Source organism: Cyrtonyx montezumae, unplaced genomic scaffold (genome assembly GCF_038088225.1).
Source record: "Cyrtonyx montezumae isolate F1298 unplaced genomic scaffold, pur_monq_1.0 scaffold_16, whole genome shotgun sequence".
NCBI lineage: Eukaryota > Metazoa > Chordata > Aves > Galliformes > Odontophoridae > Cyrtonyx > Cyrtonyx montezumae.
The window spans coordinates 2,070,749-2,087,851 of NW_027071892.1; the positions used below are offsets into that span (position 1 = coordinate 2,070,749).

At 37.4% G+C, this 17,103-nt stretch overlaps 1 protein-coding gene across 1 annotated transcript in view; it reads left to right on the forward strand.

Moving 5' to 3' along the window:
* The window catches only part of GRIN2A (glutamate ionotropic receptor NMDA type subunit 2A), a 161,848-nt gene that overhangs the window by 127,187 nt on the left and 17,558 nt on the right, over positions 1 to 17,103 (forward strand). Inside the window, exon 10 of the mRNA XM_065732312.1 lies at positions 3,737 to 3,897. Within this exon, the coding sequence (XP_065588384.1) occupies positions 3,737 to 3,897 (161 nt within the window). The remainder of the gene's footprint in view (positions 1 to 3,736; positions 3,898 to 17,103) is intronic.

Below are 17,103 nucleotides of genomic sequence, written 5' to 3' on the forward strand. Positions count from 1 at the left end.
TAGCACTTGCTACTTTTGAGGCCATTTATGCCTTTTCATCTGAAGAGAGACAAGATCATTAAGAGAGAGTAGGAAGCATTGGACAGAACTGTCTTGCAAAGCCTTTATCTACTGTTTTTCCTCCAAAATGCCCCATGTGCACGTGGTCAAGGGGATTCTCTTCCACCTTGATGAGGAGCCTTAATTATGCCATTTACAGAGTCCTTAATTTTGCAATATTCAGAGTGTTCTTGGAATATTTCCTTAATTTTTGTGTGCAACAAGACAGCATGAACTCTCTAGTTACTTAAAGAGATGTCTGTCATAACAGAGCAGAGTGAGATTGAAAGGCAGCATGGCTGATGAAACAGCTAGGATGACCCTCTTACCTCAGCCCATCTCTCCACTTTGGTGTTACACTCTTCAGTGCCTTTTGAGACTTGTTTGATGTAGATATTGAAGGATGGTTATAATAATAATCTTGGATTTACTAAACACAGCAGCTACATTTTTCAAAGACCAGAAATCAAATTGTCAGAATAAATCAGAGTTCAAATGTGGGTTATTTTTTTTTTCCTATCTCCATCTATAACTTCCACTAAAATCTGTTAGCAAAGGGAGAATATTTACTATTTTCTATTATCTTAATAATTTTTCCAACATCCCTTAAAATAGTCCCGAAAAAGAAAATAAAAAGGAAAGCTCTGAATAGCAGTGTTTTCGGATAGATGTGCATATAATTAGGGATTGGATTTAGTAGTTGGGTAGGGATAGTGACAGGAGGATGGTTGGACTAGATGATCTTGTAGGTCCTTTCCAACCTTATGAACCTATGAACCTATGAATCATCAAATTAAGTCAGTATTAAACGTTTTTGAAAGATCCTAATCCTAAAGAGCCTAATGAAATTGCCAGTTTTCTTAAGGCATATAGGCAAAACAAACTAAAAGCACTAGAACTGTTGTTTCTAAGCTCAGGCATCCTTTTGGAGATTCCTAGGTCAGTAGGGCTGGGGTTTGGTTACCATTTGCCACAGATCTAGCAGCAGGCAGAGCACAGAGAATGAATTGTTTTGTCTTCTGAATAATAGTTTATCTCTCTGCAATTATGACTCAAGCAGGAGGCTTGTGCTTTAAATTTAAGGATTTTATTACCAACTTTAAAAAAATAATAATAAAATTTCAGAAAATGTCTAGGAAGAAAATTGCTTCCTAGCAGACATGATACATTTTAATTCCTATCATGGGGTTTCAGGGAAAATGAGTACATCTACAGATTCAGTGTTTTTATCTCTTATGCCTACCATACCACGCAGATCTGTGCTGAATCACTCAGCCTATGTACTTCTCTAGGACACACCAGTTCTCCAGATACATGTTTTAAACTACTGATTAGAAATGTATACATCTTAAATATAAGTGCACCATTAGTAAAAATGTTTTAAACTCTGTTTTCCCCTTTGCATGTAGTCCATGAGCAGGCAGTAGTACCACACAATTATGTCCACAAAAATATCTCCTTGTTACTTCTGGTTAAGTGCACTGTGGCAGGAAATTCCAGTCAATGGAAAATGTTTGGAATTATACATCCCTACGAAGTTTATGTATGTGATTTCCATATGCAAATTATTTAATCAGTTGAATTACTTATTATCCTTATGATCTCAGAATGAATTAGTACTTTTTATCAAGCTCTGCTTTCCTACAGAAATATTGTTGTGTTCTGTGAGTGTTCAATTTGAGATGGAAGCCTCAATTCCTCCAACCATTCCTGTGGGAGGAACCTGGTGCCAACAACTTTAACCCATCTGAATGTTCTTAAAAAGAGAGACTATTTAAACCAAAATTCCATTTGTAAATCACTAAGATGCTCCAACATGATCTTCCTGTTCCCAAATCCCTCATGCTATACCCCAGGGTTAGGAAATGAGCGTGCAGAGTGCTCACTACTGTTGAATTTCCATAAATACCAATTGCATCAACAGCAGTGATTTTCACAGGTCTTGAAGTCGATGTCAATCTTCTATATATTTTCTTCTCTCATCCATTTTTATTAATTGAAAAATGTGAGTCAGATATTAGGAGTTATTGGAAGCCATCTAAATGATTCATTATCCTGAACATTTAAATAAAGATAATAGCAAACTACAGCTGTGTCAGTAGATTCTCTGGACATAAATTTAAAAGCAGGATTTGCCTCAGTGCTACCTAGTAAACACAAAAAAGAGAGAACAAGTATAGTCTAAGAACCATGACTGGTATAGAGTGTAATTTTAGTGCATAGGTCAATTAGTATGTGCAAGGTAGTAGCAAAGTAATAATTTAAACAGTAAAGCTGTGAAATGGGAAAATGAGAAAAGTGAGGCATCCATTAGCTGGATGAATAGAGAAAAATAAAGTTCATTTCTTTATGCTTTGTCAAAATATGCTTAATTAAAATGAAGCATTTAATTGTAGTTCTTTAATGTGAAAATATTGTTGCAGCCATAATTTCACGGTCAGGGTTTGATGGAATGGAAAATACTCCCACTTTTTTTTTGAACTCTGTTTGTACTCTCTTTCCAAATTGGCACCGGATCCTGAAATTTCTTAATGCCCTGAGACCAAACTTCAAAAAGAGTAGTATTACATATGTAGCCCAAAGGAAGCAGCAGCTGTATAAATATTAGCTGTCTCTTGCAGCACAGGGTTCATAGATTGCTCTTTAACTTCAGCAGTGAAAACGGAGTGCATTTTACCATGGAATTCATGGGTGACTGCTTTTATCAATGCTCAATTGAATTCCCTTATTAGTTCCTCTAATTTGAATGGCATTCCAAAATGTACTTCTCAAAGAAACATTTTAACTTAATCCTAAAGTGTCACGTGGTGCTTAATGGGAGTTATTGATATTGAGACGTCACGTACAGAATTTTCTGATCTAGTAGCAAGTGTTTGAGTGAGATTATCTGAATCTTGAGTGTGCCCTGAGCACATAACCTGTTGAGATAGTCCCTGGCTTGCCTGTCCGTGCTGATGCAATAGTGATGAGAGTAAACTGTAGAATAAAATCTATTTGCCCTTGAGCAAATGATATGTAGGAATGAATTGTAACTAGGATTTATAGGTGTGAGAGCTCCAGAGACCCTTTTCATGTCATGTGATGTAGCTGTTAGGCCTTGGGGAAGACACAAGAACTGTTCTTCCCCCTGAATCACAGGAGTGGAAGGGAAGCCAGCCCTCCCTCTCTCCATCTCTGCACACCAGCTTCCTGCATCACCTTTGGAACGGCGCGTTAGGCTCTGTTTGGGGTGTGAAAATGATCTTTTTCCCCAAGCAACCCACCATATCTCAGCTGAGATGATGGTGTGAAATGACTATCAACTACGATTGTTATATACCAGTGTGTCTGGAGTTTGGGTTCTCTAAGGACACATTGGCAAATGGGGAACATCTTCCAGAATCTCTGTTTCGGTTTCTGTGGTTCTGCCATATTGCAATGCACAGAAGAAAGTAATATCAGAGTGGCATATCTGAGCTGTTTTTAATTTGCATGTAGATGTTTCTGTGTAGTTTTCCCAATGTGAAGACAGTTTCTGATATAATAGAGCTGAATATGAACCCCATGCATTTGCCTAAAATAAATTTGAGGCAGCCTATGCAAGATTTTTATTTTCTACCTGAAATAGCCCTGGTAGATATTTCTTGCTTAAGTTACATCTTCACAGGTACTTATTTTGCATGCCTGAAAGATTCTGATTTTCCTTTTTTCTCTGTAGTTTCAAAGGCCGCATGATTATTCACCTCCTTTTCGGTTTGGAACAGTCCCAAATGGCAGCACGGAAAGGAATATCAGAAACAATTATCCTGATATGCACCTCTACATGACAAAATACAATCAAAAAGGAGTTGAAGATGCCTTGGTCAGCTTGAAAACTGGGTGAGCTTCTTCCGTGGGTTTTAAGGAATACTGTAGACTATAAAAACTGAGAAATGTTGATCTCTACGTACCGGTCAGTGATGTCAGGCATTGTGTGTACTTCATGGGTTTTTTTTCTTCCAACCACACTGTACTGATTTTAGACAGGAAAATAAGCGTCCATGATTTGTATGACTATTTTTAAATTGTGAGGATGCTTCGATGTCCAATGTGCAAAAGACATATTACTTAATTTTAAATAGGGGGGATACAACAACACCTGCATTTGGAGCTCAAAACAGAATATTATTTGTTCAAACCCTGCTTATTTTTTCAGGACTGTTCCATAGGAATATGTTTTTGGAGGGTGCATTTCTGACTCTGTCGGCTGAGTGTGCAACATCCTGAGATGTCTTTTCATCCTTCCATTCTTTTTGTCATTCTTTGGCCCTACATATTTACTGTCGGATCTGAAGTCTTGGCTTTGATCTCTGTAAAATCTGTTGAGATGATGTAGTCTCATATGTAATGTAATCTTGCTTCTGATAATGTTGGCTAATATTCTGGAAAATACAATTATCCATCCTTAGGTTCTGAGATTTACTCAGGAATGTGTTCCGTTCCTTTCCCTCTCTGAACCAGCCCATTCTACTTGGTTGGTCAAGATGACTGAATTTTCATTTTAATTCTCAAAAAGTTTGAACGTGACTCACTGCTTTATCTGGATGAGAGGAGTATGTTAGCTGTGGTAATCTTTTCTAAACATACAGGCTTAACAATAGCCTATGTATTTATGTTAATGATACTGGATTAAAGAATTTATCAAGATACAACATATTTATTTTTTAATTAGAAGGCTAAGTTTTCAATAGCAGATTAAGGACATCTGCTCCTGTGACTGCTTGGTGGCACGGCTATTATTTACAGTGAGCACAGGAAACATTTCTTCCTGTACTAAATTACCTATTACTTTTAGTCCTTACTGTGGGAACTGTCTGTCCTTTTAATTTCTACTCTCCTTCACCCAGACATGTAGTAGATTGTAATGTATTTCGTTTGTGAAAAAAAAAAAAAATAATAATAATAAAAAAATTGAACTATCCAAACCTTTCTATAGAGTTGAGGTTCTCTTCCTTAAAATGTTATCTTTGTTATAGATTCTTTTTCCCTAGTCTCCATGTACCCAACTGGACTCCTTATATCATCATTTCTTCAGGTGTTCTCAGATGCATTTCTCAAGCACAATTTGTTCTAACCAAGATAAGGTGCCCAAGATCTTCCAAACTGGAGACAGAGTCAAACCCATGCAGGTTCCATTTCCTAGGAGTCATCTACATTGTGTGTTATATATACTCAGCTGAATGCTACCATTCCAGCTCTGACATTTTTTTATTATTATTATTATTTTAGAAAGCCCCAGTGAATGTAGTAATTGTGGGCAATAAACTCAGTTATAGTTCAGACAGCATGACTTCATCTTTTTTGCCTTTTGGTGACAAAACCAATCTGAATGAATTATTCCATCACTTTGTCCCACCTGTCTTTTTTTTTTTGCTAAGAAATTTGGTGAAGATGTGATGGCAGTTCCTATGGCTGACACCTCAGCTGTGTGGAGCTGGAAGTCTCCTGGGTGAAAGTGATGAGCCTGTATAATAGGAGACTGTAACAGTTTGCATTCCCTGTTCAAGAAAAGACATGAAAGGATATGTGTCAAAGTATCACAGCTGCCTGCCTCTTCTCTTTGTCCAGTCTTATATTCTTCAAAAACAGTGTTTTCCCCTTTCCTTCCTCAGTATGCATAGCTGTTTCCTCATTTTTGACATTTCCCCAACTTCTTCCTTTCTCCATCATCATTTTTTTTTCTCACCAGATTGTTTCACACTTTCATGTAAAAATTGCCCTCATCTTTCTCGACGTTAGATCAAGCTGTCTCTTTCCCTTCTTCACTTGGGCCTATGAGTGTAAATTGTGCCAAAAGGAGCTACGTCACTATTGCTGTTCTGAGGATGACATCTCCCCTTCCACAAACTGCTGCTTTTTCCCAGCAAATACACCTTTTCTGTTTTCTTCTTCAGTATGTATGAGTTCTGATTACCTCTATTTCATTTGTTTTCATCTTTATCTCTCATCAGAGCTATTCTTTTATCTGTTCTTTTTTTCATCAGCATCATTGGTAGCATACAAAAAGCTATTTCTCTTCCATATCATGCAGCCTGCTGCTTCTGCACAGCTTATTGAAGAACTATTTGCTAATTGTAAATTCATAGACCGCAGACCTGGTAAAGACTTGCAAAGATTGTCTGCTTGATATTGTCTGCTGCAAGACAGAATAAACAATGCCTGTGCTCCTCCTGAAGAGTTCTGTATTACAGCCTTATCTGCTGTAATCCTTTGGTGTGGGTTGTATCTACTTGGAGTTGCTGAGTTTCCATGTAGCTCTTCTCCATGTGTAAGTGTTCTGCTGTTATAAAACTCTAAAGAGGAGAAGTGCAGTGGAGATAAACTCAAAGTGATTGCAGTGTTCTCATCCTTGCCCTGCCGTATTTACACTGGTGCGTTGATTAGAATTTAACTGCTAATGCCTGAAATGACAAAATTTCATCAGAAGAATACTTTCCTACAGTAGAGATAAAATGGGAAGCTTTCACGTGTCTCTTCCCCAACACAATGAATGCCTAATTTTTTCTTTATTTCCTTAATTCTCCTGGAAATCAGACTGTTTAGCTTACAGTGTATGTCTTGTTTCAAGCAAAGCGATGGCCTCTCTAACTGGTGCTGTGTTCCGAGGGCATATCGATGTGAGGACTTTATTTCAGCTTCACTGCAAAAAGCTGTCAATATAACTCATTTCAGGAAAATTGCAGTAATGAATCCCTTGTGTTCCATGGGCAAGCAGTCTCTTGCTATACAGCTGCAGACCCCTTTGCTCTCACTAATGTTTTTCAGTTTTTATTTGCAGCCACAGCTGTGACTATATAATCAAGGATTTGATGCTAAGGTTTGCTTAGGTTTCCATCTGCCTTCCTGTTAATGACTGCAATGTTTGCTGATTTATATAATGAAGGTTAGTGCCTTATTCCTTCACTGTCTGTGCCATACTGACAGAAACACAAAGCTTTTTATAAAGAATGCCATGGTGACAACAATTACGCTGGGCTCTCGGCAGGTATGGTCTTACATACACTGAATTATCAAACTTGAACAGTGCTAAGAAGATAATTCTGACTTGCAAATGTACCCTGAGCTGTTAACTGCTTTGATAGGAACAGGTGACTTGTCTATTCCTTTCCTCAACATTTTTAATGACATCACTGTTATGATGCTAATGTTTCTGAGCAAAGAAAATGCAAGAGAAAAACCCCAGAAGGCTCTGATGCCCTTTTAACCCACAGTCCCTAAGCTTATTGGCCTGAATTGAATTTTTGTTGTGTTTATAATGCTTATAAATCGTATCCAGTTCACAGCTTTGCACGCTGTTCTTTGCTGAACAGATACAGGCTGCTCAGAGGCTCTGCAGTGTGTTGAAGGCACAACCAGGAGGCAAAATTCTCTGTCAGCTGGAACACAGTTCAGATTGTGCCCAGCAGGTCTTCCTCTTAATTGCATCTGCCAATTAAAGTGGCATAGTACCTAAAATAAAAATAATTAAAAAGCTGTCTTTTGGGCAGCAAGCTGACATCTTCACTTGGATGCAAGCCTAATTTTTTTTCACTTTGTTTTCAATTTATTTTGCAGAAAAAAATTATCAGTTTTTCATCAAAGGAAAAATTTTCTAGTTTTTGTTCTCTCTGTGGTTCATACTTTTTCACAAAAGAGGAGTAAAACTATGAGAGAAAAATTATATTCCTGAATTTTTGATAAAAGCACAAGTTCTTTATAATTCTTATGGGCAGATAATAACACTTTGCAACCGGAACTCAAAGGAATGTTCAGCAGACATAAATTTTTAAACTTTTAATCTAGTGTCTGAATATTTTCTGACTGGTTCTGATTGACAACACCTTATAGGATTTGTAATTGAGACTCTTCACACTTTTCTTCGACTTTTAAAATTACAATACCTATAGCCATTCTTTTAGCTAATTTTGGAGAAATTACTAAATAAGGTTGAGTTGGAGGAAAAAAGGGAAAGGACAGAAGGCAGCACAACTGTCATCTGTAATAAGTTCTTGCAGCCCACTTCAGTGGCTGTTATGAAACATGAAGAAGCTGCTGTACTACAGGTACGAGTTTTGGGAAATGAATTTTAAAACTTATCAAATCATTAACATGCAGCTGTCTTTCCAAGATTATGATGTTTCCTTGCTTTTCTTATGGCCTGCTCATCAAATCTGTCAATTCCCTGCCTTCCAAAAGCTCTGGAAGTGGAATTTAGAAACATAATACAATTAAAAAAACAAATTTTCAAATGGATGATCCCTGCTCCAGTCACGTTTTTAAGGTCTAATTTGAACCACAACCTGTAGTTCAATTTCAACTTTGTACTAAACTTAATGAAGGGGGAACAAGGTTCTCCTCCTTCAAAATGTCCTCATAAGGTCTGAAAGCTTTAGGGATCATTTAGAACACTCAGCATTGACCACTTACTGAATCTGAAACTTGTCAATTGGAAAAATATCTTCCTGAGTCTGCATCTCCTTCTATTATGATAGAAATAAAAAAAAATAAAAGAACAGAAACATCAGATTATATATATATATATATATATATATATTTAACAGAATGTACTGAGTGATGAATCAATTTGTATCACCAAATGTTGTTTCATTAAGGAAAACTATTTAAGAAAATGACTCTATTTTCATCGGATCTAAAGGATGTTTACTACAGAGTTTTTTGTCAGTCTCTGAATGAGCAAATTATTGTGCCAGGTGGTCATTCCTTTAAGGATATGATAAATCCAAATTGTGAATGTGTGAAATGAGATGAGAAATTAATATTTTAGATAACTCATTGTCAATGGTACTTATAAGTAAAGGCCGGGAATATAAAATAGCTTAGAGAACTGGCCTAACGAGCTTCTACTTTCTTACAAAGGCACCCTCTGGCCCATTTCTTTTTTTCTACAAAATTTTTGGGGTCTGACACTTAGAAGCATCATTTTTTGCAGCTGATATGGAAAACAAAATAAATAGAGTTGTGAGACAGGAACATGGGAACTCCACCTTAGAAAAAAGCTGAACTTTAATTTTCTCTGTCAAATAATGCACAAAACTGAGCTTGACCACATCTGAAGTTCAGGCAACTTTTATCCTTGAACACACATGGAGGATCATGTTTTATTACCTGCCTACTTTGTGCTTTTTAGCTAGACTAGAAATAGAGATGTAAAATACTTTCAGAAATTAAAATTCTTTAGTTAAGATAATCACAACTGTTGACAGTGTTGATGTGTTTCTCTTACTCTCCCCTCCTCATTCTCTGCGTCTTCCTTCTTCCCTGTTTGGAACCAGATTTTTAAGTTCAGTAGTGATGATACTGAATTTGTTGAGTTAAATTGGCATAGTCAGGTGATCAGTAGTTGTGTATACAAAAAGTAAAATAAACTCAGAAACTGAAAAAAATGTTAGGAAGCTGAATTATTTAGTAACTGTTAAACATGATGGGGGATCAATACAACCTCATGAAATATCTGTTCTTCAAGACCCTCAGTGAAAATGGCATCCATGCTTGCCTTATTTCCTTTACTCCTTTTAAAGCATTTATTTGCTAGTATCAGAGATTATTAGGACCTAAGTCTGAGCCAGTGAAGATCTACTGCCCATGTATAGGCAGGTATTTCTAATCATATCTATCTTTGGGTAAGCTTACAAGTCAAACAGCACTGAGTAGGGATCCATAACTACCTGAGAAAACAAGATGTTTGCTATGCTTTACAATGTCTATTTAACCCTACCAATTTTCTGAGTTGTACTAAAATATTGTACAAATATAAATACATTTTCCATAAAACCATCTAAAGAAGCTAATAATGTGCATAATGTTTTTTTCCTGATATATTTTATTTATTTATTTATTTTTAAAACGACACTGCTAAATAGTTTTGTCTGCCGGTTGACTGAATTCGATCAACTTGTGAAATCAATAGCTTCATTTAATTTGTCATCTGATGGCTGAGATAGTTTAATTTCAAATTACATCATGATGCTTTCTCTTGGACTGTATTCTAATACCACTTTCAGTACTCATTCTAATATTTGTTTAGTATTACACTGTGAATGCAATGATTTTGAAGTGATGCTACTACTGTAGTCACCCAAGCTAGGAATTTGAAAGCTTATTTGCATCTCTCCAACTGCTATTTGTACCAAAAGACTGTGGAGATAGGAAGACATTTGAATTTTTCTCAGTATCTGTTCCCTCAGAGATCAATCCCAAAATCTAATAGCTGAAAAGAAATGCTTTCATGAATCTTGAATCTTTCCTGCTTTTACTGCTAGCACTACTCCTGAAGTGAGCAGTCGGCAGGATCAGGACTGCAAAGTACCACCAAGCTGGTGGCATGGTGATAAGGACTACCTGTGACATCTCCATTTGTGACAGTATTTGCTGGCATAAGTTTTTCTCATAGCCAATCCCAATTTCCACATCTCTTACCATTCTTTCAGGAAATAGAGTTGTTGTCACATCCTTGTATTTCTTCCATGTGTTGAAAAGTCAAAATAATGTTCTGAGTAGGACTCAATGTGCTGCTCCAGAGGACTCCAGGGGCTGAGGTTGGTTCTTACGGGTTAGGATGAAGAGGAAAATAATAAAATTGAGATTTAGATAGTTATTAGGATATGAGAAAGCACTCACTAAAATGTCTGTGGAAACTCATACCCCAGTAGTTTCATGTTATTGATAAACAGAAAAAGAAAACATCAAGTCCCGTAAATCTGAGTCGCACCATCAGGATCTTCTTCAATGATGTAAGATAAACGTTGATGCCTAAAACCTGATCCAGAACAGCTTGTCTCTGGAAAAATATGACTTATAGTCATTTATTTCTAGTTCTGTTACTCAGTACTATAATAATAAATATATTATAAATAAATAAATGGACAAGTGAAAGGAACTATATTCCATCTAACCCCTCTTCTTTTGAGAGGAAGCCATTCTAAGTTGTAATAGTCATTTACTTTGGGGATGGGATCAGGTGCTTCATGAAATGTGCTGAATTCATCCTTCATTATGCTATTGTAACTGGGACAAAACCTTTAATCTAAAAATATATTCCCTCTACTTGACTTTTCAAATTTTGTGTTTTTATGAACCGATGCTTTGCAAGCACTTCTTTGCTTGGCTGCTGAGACCTGAAATGGGACACAATATTCCACTGCTTTAAGTAATCATAAAGGCATGCATCGTTTTCCATTATTTTGTTACTAAAGGAAATGCTACAGGGACAAGGAAGGCAGGTGGGTAGAGGACAGAGAACATGCACTCCTGCTAGTGCAGGGAGAAGATGCCTGCTCAGGGAACTACAGGCTTGTTGTCTTGGTGGGTTCACAGCCTGAGATCCCCTGACAGGTGAGATAGAGCCTCCATGTTTTGTGTGCATGCTGTTAATGTCTTCAAGAGCCTGCTCTTCTGAGTTTTGTGCCTGAATTTTCTGTGTGAAGATTGGAGTGAGGACAGTGAGATCCATTCCCTGCTAATGAGTTAGAAATTTAGGTGGATAAAACTTTGCTAACCTGTACTGCAGTGGGAGGTGGCTGTTAAATTAGCTCCCATTGAATGGGTAATGTCAAGATGTCAAAGAATCCATCCAGAGTATGTGGATTTAAGATCTGTGCAAAGCTGCTGAATATGTGCTGTAGGATAAAGTCTCTGCGGGTGATGAAGTGCCATCAGATAGCCTGAAATGCTTCTTTTTTTTCTTTTTTTGTCAAAACAGGGTAGAATAAATCGTCAGTTCTTCATGGTAAAGGTTAAATATCTGCTTATCTTGCTCCAGTAATGCCAAAATGTCACGTTAGAGCACTTTTATTGAAGCCTCCTCTTTAGAGCAGCATTCCTTTCCCTGATTGCTGTGCCACTACATGGTGACCTTTTGGCATTAGACTCCTGGACACAGCTTTAGAGATGCACAAATGAGGTTGTGTCTCTCACTGTGCACTCTTGACATACTTCCTTTTATCCCTTCAGTGGATTTAAAAATAAAAAACCCAGAAAGACTGTACATCTATCATATATTGCAACCAGTGTTTTTGCACTTGCAAAATGCACTTGCTGCTTTCCCAACAGTGATATTTATGATCTCTAAAATACATGCTCATGTTTAATCCCGCCTTAAGCAGCCGCAAGTTTTTTCCCTAATATCAAATGATAAATGCTATTTTGCTACTTATAAATGACTCTATTTTGCAGATATGTGATTTATTCTTAAAAGCAAAAAGCTGGAAAGTGGTGGTTGGTTTTTTTTGTTTGTTTTGTTTTGTTTTTTTCAGAATGCTTTGAAAATGAGCTCTATATCTAAAATCATTTTTACAAGAAAAAGCTTAAATTAGTATTGTTGGTGATGAGGAGGATGAGAGGGAAGAGTACAGGGGATGCAGAAAGTTTTGTTTTGAGGATTCACTGACTTGCAGTCTGATCCCTGTAACAGGAAGGTAACCTATTGTCCATCGAGTGGACAGGACTGTAGCCTTACTAAGCAGGTATCACACCTTCTTTGTAATAAACTTCAGAATAATTCAGAAGGTGCATTTTTAGGTTAAAAGACACTTCATCAAAAGTAATGTAGAAAAATAATTGAGAAACAGCTGTCTACAGCAAAATGCTGTGTGCACTAATTGCTGTGATTCATGTATTCTGTGTGTTCTGTTTTTATGTAAGCAAAATCTGTGTTAGTAACTATACACAGATTTTTGGTAGCCATGAGAAGAACATATTTGGGGTGTTAAAAAATATTAGGAAATGAGAATGAGAAAAAATGATTCTGGATGTCCTGCATCTGACAGGTGAACCCTCCTGTTTTAGCAGGAAATTAATTTTGCTGTAGATATTGTATGTTTGGATTTACTATTTTTCTTTTTGCATTATTTGAAAACTGAAAGTGACTTCAGCCTTTCTCCACTTCCACTGATTCTCAATGCAAACACAGTATCATTTGTTCCATCGACTTCTGTGAATGAAAATAAAGAATAAGAATGAAAAAACAGGGCTGCATAAAAGCATATATCTCATTTTCGGAATACTTCAACGCAGGTCATAGTAGGACACGAAGTAATTGAAAGAGGTTGATTTCTGGTGTGCTTGATTACTGCTCTGTGTCTGCAGAACTACCGAACAGATTGTCATTTTAGATTATTCCATTTTCTTTCCATCAGAAAAACAAAATCCCTGAAGGACTGTGTAGTTGGCAAAGGAGGCAAAATAACATTTTCCAAATGAATGATACTTCTATTCTTGAGGAAGAAGCCATAACTAATAAAGAGGCATTTTCCTGATCCTGCTTTTCAATTTCCATCACATGAATTTGGTGAAAAGTGTGTGCAAATGACTTACAGTGGAAAGCAGTTTTCAGCTTTCCCCAAATTATTCTTCTGTACCTTTCCAAGTTGAATTTTCTTTGCAGAGGCATTTTTTGAATGTGTACAGCAGCACTTTAGAGAATGGGTTTTAGCAGTAGCTATTCTGATTTTTCAACTCCTATACTTCTCAGTGACTCATAAATGTTTAGGTACAAGAATGTCCGCATTTCTTTCTCACAGATCTCACACTTCAAATAATTACATTCAGTAATGTTTTGGGTTATTTTAGAACTATTCCAATCCATAGTTTTCTAACACCTGCTGTTCTCCTAGTTGTACCAGCCTCCCAGTCTTCTCTGTATTTGATAGGTAATGAAGGACACTTGCCTTTCTTACATAAATATTCCAAAACATTTATTTTTTCTCTTATTCAGGATTATTGCAGTAGTTCAGAGGAGGTCTACAAACCTGCCAGTTGCTCTGATGAGTCATAAGACTATAATCCTGTTCCTCTAAGTTCATCAAAGAAGCCTGGCATATTTGGCTAGTCCACGGTAGCTATACATCTTTGTTCTTGCTGTATTCCAGTTTCTATTGTTCTCTTCCATCTTTCTTCTAATTCTTAGCAGTTTATTTAAACCTGCACAATGTGACAAAGTTTTTCTCCCCCTGAAGCAGCTGCACTGAAATTGCAAGTTAATTGATTCATCTTTACCTGTCTGAGGCTGTGAGCCTTTCAGGCTTTTTGTCTTATCCTGGAGCTTATGCTCACTGCTACCACTGTGCAGACAACTGGGAGTCACATTTTTGGACTTGCTGAGATTTTGCTGCCTCAGTTTTCTTAAGCTTTTCTTGAGGAACATTTAAAGTTGTTTGAAAACTCTTCCAAACTCAGTGTGTCAGGAAATATACCTTCTCATGATGAAAGAGGCTGTTTGCTCTCACACTAAAAGTTTCATTTGTGGCTTACTCCCTGCCCACGCTCCAGGGGCACAGCATTTTCTTTTCTGAAGCTGTGCTTTGCAAGGAGAAGTGCTTCTGTAATCAGCACATGGTGAAGAGATAATTAAGCCTTGAGAGGTTATAAGATTTATGTTGGAAATCGAGAAAATATATTCTGAATATGAACTTGTATTTGTAGAAAGCAAGACTTTTTCAGGGCAATCAATTTTTTTGATTTACAGCTCAGGCATTGGGCAGCAATGCAGAAGCCTTCAGCCCTCAGCCTGTCAGAAAAGTGCCTCATGTTTTTAAATCAGTTTACATAATGGTATTTTTTGTGACCTTCTAGACATAGCAGAGAGAAAGTCCACCAAGGTAAAGCTAAAACTGTCTGTGCATTCAAAGCCACCCCCTCACTGTGCATCCACTGCAACTGATGCCATGCTGCACGGAGAAGCTGGGCAGGGTACACAGCCAGAGAGTGAAACTGGTTGTGCCACGCTTTCCTGTCCCAACATGTTGCTAGGCTGCTGAATAAGAAGGCAAGCTGCATAAAAAGAGAGTTTCTCAGGTAGCACAAGGGTTTGCCTTGAAGTCCTTAGAAAAGATATCTTTTTCCTCTATATTTTTGACTGTGTCTGGAAAAAGAGCTGACAATATTTTCTCTGTGTTTACCAGCATGCTTACCTTGCAAAAAAAAAAAAAGCCATACAAACAAAAAACAAAACCACCCAAAACAATAAATCCCAAAATAAACCGATGCCAAACTTCAGAACATGTAATTGTGGCCGTGCTTGCTGCTGCAGTGTCACTGCCCACCAGGAGGAGTGCAGCCTGCTGGGCTGGAGGTGTCCTCCGTCCCCACAGATAACTGCAGGGCTCAGAAAGCATGAGATCGAAGTATGGTCATTGTCTGCTGCAGATTAGAAATGTTTAAGCGTCTTGAGGGTGTGGCAGACATATTTCCTTCATTCTTTCCCTTGTGTGCCTACCCAAAAGGATGCCTGGCCTTGTGTCATGGCGGTGCCTGGACAGCTCCTCCCCAGTGAGCCCATTTCTGTTGCCATTGGCATTAGGCTGCCATATCTCATTTTCAGGCTGAGGTTGTGACACACCAGCTTCCAGATGCTTAACAATTGTTTTCTCCTTATTAAATTACCCATTTTAAAGAAGGAGCTGTCAGATTTTTAACACTAATGGGCTTGAACTGAGGATTAAGTCAACTGAGTGCTAGAGGAGAATGGAAAAACAAAGGAAATGATGGCCCAGCTGTTTCTTCTAGTGGTGGCATGAGCCACCTGTTGTTTCTCCAAATTAACTACTTCACTAAATTTAATTTGATGACTTGGATGATGACTGTTGAATGGATATCCTTGAAGGGGAGCAATAATGTGCAGAAAGAAGTGAGAGAAAGTTTGTTCTTCACTTTTTCATTACACCCAGCAACCTCACTCTTCTCTGGTATTTCCCCTTGGTTTAACTTTTTTTTTTTTTTTTTTTTCCTCCAGTGTCAAAGTTTTGCTATCTAATCTGCAAAAGTTAGGCTTCTGTATTTGTTGATTAAATATTTAAGAACAAATATTTAATTATGTGGTGTATAGAAGTATTTTTTCTCTGTCAGTAGCCAAAATCTGATACGCCTCAATCTTGCTCTGATCTGGTAATGTAAATGAAGAGGTTTAACAATGAGAGACAGCTTAAAATAAGAGATAAGTGACTTCAGAACTTCAGCAGACATGGAATTCACAACTGGTACAGACTGCATATGGATATAACATAACAGAAGTTGATGCCCTTGTATGGTTTTGTGACAAAGTGAATTCATACAGTTCCCTTTTAGATGAGGTGCTAAGGGACTTGATTTAGTAGTTGGGTAGGGATAGTGATAGGAGGATGGTTGGACTAGATGATCTTGTAGGTCCTTTCCAACCTTATGAACCTATGAACCTTTCAATGAAAACAGGTCCCAACTGTTTATAAACAGCATTCTGCCAGGCTGTGCTGTTTGCATCCCTTCAGAAAATTTCAACAGTGCACCATAGCAAAGTATTGTAGCTCTTCAGGGCAGTGCCTTGGAGCTGCAGTGCCAGGAGGGTAGATTGGCAGTGAGCCTTCCTCCCACAGCTGTGCAGCCAGCTGTGTGCTGTGTCCTCCCCACTCCCCTGACTCCTATGGGTTGTTTGAAGAAGGAGGAAGTAATAACTTATTTAGTGCATAATGTAGGTGGGTTTTGAGCAAATGTGCTGGGTTTTTTGGTTTTTTTTTGTTGTTACCTCTGTAATCTGCTAGTTGTTGGGTTTTTTTTTTTTTTTGCATTACAAATCGTATATATTTTGGTTATGGATTTAGGGTGGTAATACAAAACTTACCTAAATTTCATCTTTCTTCTTTTAAATATTGCTTAAGGATTTCTGTAGGTACTGGCTGAGTTTTCTGCTGGCAAGTGACTCTCTTTCCATATGGCCTCCTCTGCATATATGTGCACTTTTATTGGCTTCATCTCTTAAATAGCCATGCCCAGTTTTACATAACTCTTGCTTTGTAGTGTTTCTTACAAGTCATCCCTGAAAGATACCTTCTCTTTTCCTTTCCTTATCGATTTTCTGTTTCCCTCTGTTTTGCTGTGTTAGCTGTATGCCTTAAAAAATCAGAGCATTCCAATCTTATGTTGAAGGTAGATGTACAGAATGACTTGAATTTTTCCACAAGTTCCTTTATTCCTGCTGTGCTTCAGGTACATAAATAATATATTTGGAACTTTAATGATAAATAAATATTTCCTATAATTTTAAAGTATAATTTACATAGCTCTATTAGATATGCATCA